Genomic DNA, 2,173 nt, shown 5'->3' with positions numbered 1-2,173 from the left:
TAAATGAATTAGAAACAAAGAAGTAAAAACAATAAAAAACAAGATAAAAAAGTAAATGAATTAAAAACAAAGAACAAAAAACAAAATAAAGAAGTAAATAAATTAAAAAAAGGAGGAAATTAAAAGACTAGAAATTAAATAAAAAGACTAACTAACAGATTAAAAGCAATTCCTAAAAACAAATGAAATAAGTTATAAACTAAAATACAAAGGAAAACTAATAAATTAAAAGCAATTACTAAAACCAAATAAGTTATAAACGAAATAAGTTATAAACTAAAATACAAAAGAAAATTAATAAACTAAAGGCAATTACTAAAAACAAACGAAATAAATTATAAACTAAACTACAAAAGAAAACTAATAAATTAAAGGCAATTACTAAAAACAAAGGAAAAAAGTTATAAACAAAGTAACAAAAGAAACTAATAAATTAAAAGCAATTATCAAAAAGGGAGGAATTACGACGTTTGGAAATTTTATCATCGCATCGAGCGCGAAGAGGGGGAAAGCGTTATAATCGGTTCGGGTTTGTCTTCGATTAATTTGCTCGATCGTTAAGCGGCGATAAAAATGGAATAATTGGCAAAGCGTTTTTCAACAGCTGGCGGTGCTCATCTTTTTCTCTCTCCCCGGAGCGGACGTTTTGTGTCGCTGAGTCATGTTTCCGGCCAGTCGGATTTCTTGCACCTGTTCAAGACCGACTTCAACAGGTTCTCCTAGCGAATTTTATAACTCTCGAAGATAAGATTGAAATAAAACAACCTCTCTCTTTCTCTCTCTCTCTCTCAGTTTCTCAACCTCTCACCTCACCCCTAATAATTCTAATTCGCGGACAATTCGATAAGAAACATTCGAAGTTATCGTACTCTTTCGTAATCGTTGCGTTGCGAGATCGCGAAATAGTCGATAAGAAAGGAAAAAAAAAAAAAAAATACATCGAATCGAAGAAAATTGCCAAAGCGAGATAACCAAGTCTAATTGATCTAACGTACGAGCCGAGCGTTTATCTGTAACGACACGAGATAATGGAGCAAACAGCTTTCACGTGTGGTAAAATTGCACTTTGGCAAATTGCTGTAAAACCATTATATATTTGAAAACGTATCGAAAACGTTAACCCTTGTGTGCTTAACATTTTTGTTAATTTGTTCCAGGCTTGTGCGAGGTAGAGTCGGGTCAGTCCAATATCATCCTTGACATCGAGGAGAGCAGGGGAGATGGTAAGTTTTCCTGATCAATTCGTGTTATGGAATGAAAGAAATGGAAAGAATTTTTCTCGTGCAACAAAAACAAACAAATTTCGTCGCGATTCGAGGAGATAGAGGAAAGCATCGAAGTATAATCAATTTCTGATTATCGATATTTCGAAAGTATGATCAATATAGATCACGAACTCTTTTTCCTCGAAGAATACCCGAAAGAATCGCGTATATTTTTTCCAAGAAGTTTTGGGATTAAAATTATCCTTTTGTTTACGGCGATATCTCGGACGAAAATCGAAAATCGAGATAAATCGGAAAACGGTTTTTAAAGGGGAAGGTTAGAACGATCGATCGGCCGGAAATCGTTATCTTGGACGACGTTGCTCGAAGTTTTCCCAATTTTTAGACGAATCTTCGAGGCGAATAAATTAAAAGTTAGCTTCGATAGTATCTCGCGAACCGGAAGGCGTATCAGACGTATCAGCGCAGAATCATTTTAAATGATTTCGCGCTTCCAATCATCGCCGCTGCTCGTCCGTCCATCAGCCGGAAGTCGTTATCTTCGAAATTACAGCGATTCGAAGTTTGCTCAGTTTTTATCGGATTCAAGGCGAGCGAGATTAAAAATTACCGTTTCCTTTGCACGAGCATATCTCCGGAACCGGAAGTCGTATCGAGATGGATCGAAGAACGTTTCAAAGGGAAAGGCTCCAATCGAGCAATGGATACTGGACTCGTTTCGTTTCCAATTCGTCCAATTAGATTCTTTTTTTGAATCTGCGTCCTATCGTATTGTGATAAATACGTATATCACAATACATTCGAATTTCGAAACGAATATTAAAAAATTTTCTTCTTTTTCGTCTTTCGTCTCGTTCTTTAGAGAACTTAAGTTTTCGATGATAATAAATCATCTCTCTATTCGATTTCTCCTTTCTTTTCTTTGCCATGGGTGTCGTTTCACGATT

General features: G+C 35.4%; 2 protein-coding genes across 3 annotated transcripts in view; one reads left to right on the top strand and one right to left on the bottom strand.

Moving 5' to 3' along the window:
• The window catches only part of LOC102676856 (cadherin-99C), a 132,785-nt gene that overhangs the window by 70,415 nt on the left and 60,197 nt on the right, over positions 1-2,173 (top strand). For both annotated transcript variants that reach the window (XM_031508807.1, XM_031508808.1), the window contains exon 3: positions 1,158-1,223. In XM_031508807.1, coding sequence (XP_031364667.1) covers positions 1,158-1,223 — 66 coding nt within the window. The remainder of the gene's footprint in view (positions 1-1,157; positions 1,224-2,173) is intronic.
• The window catches only part of LOC102672530 (uncharacterized protein C15orf61 homolog), a 91,111-nt gene that overhangs the window by 48,897 nt on the left and 40,041 nt on the right, over positions 1-2,173 (bottom strand). The window lies entirely within an intron of this gene.

The sequence above is a fragment of the Apis dorsata genome, unplaced genomic scaffold (genome assembly GCF_000469605.1).
Source record: "Apis dorsata unplaced genomic scaffold, Apis dorsata 1.3 scaffold_102, whole genome shotgun sequence".
NCBI lineage: Eukaryota > Metazoa > Arthropoda > Insecta > Hymenoptera > Apidae > Apis > Apis dorsata.
Note: the sequence above shows the minus strand (reverse complement) of the source record. Positions and strands in the feature narration are given on the sequence as shown.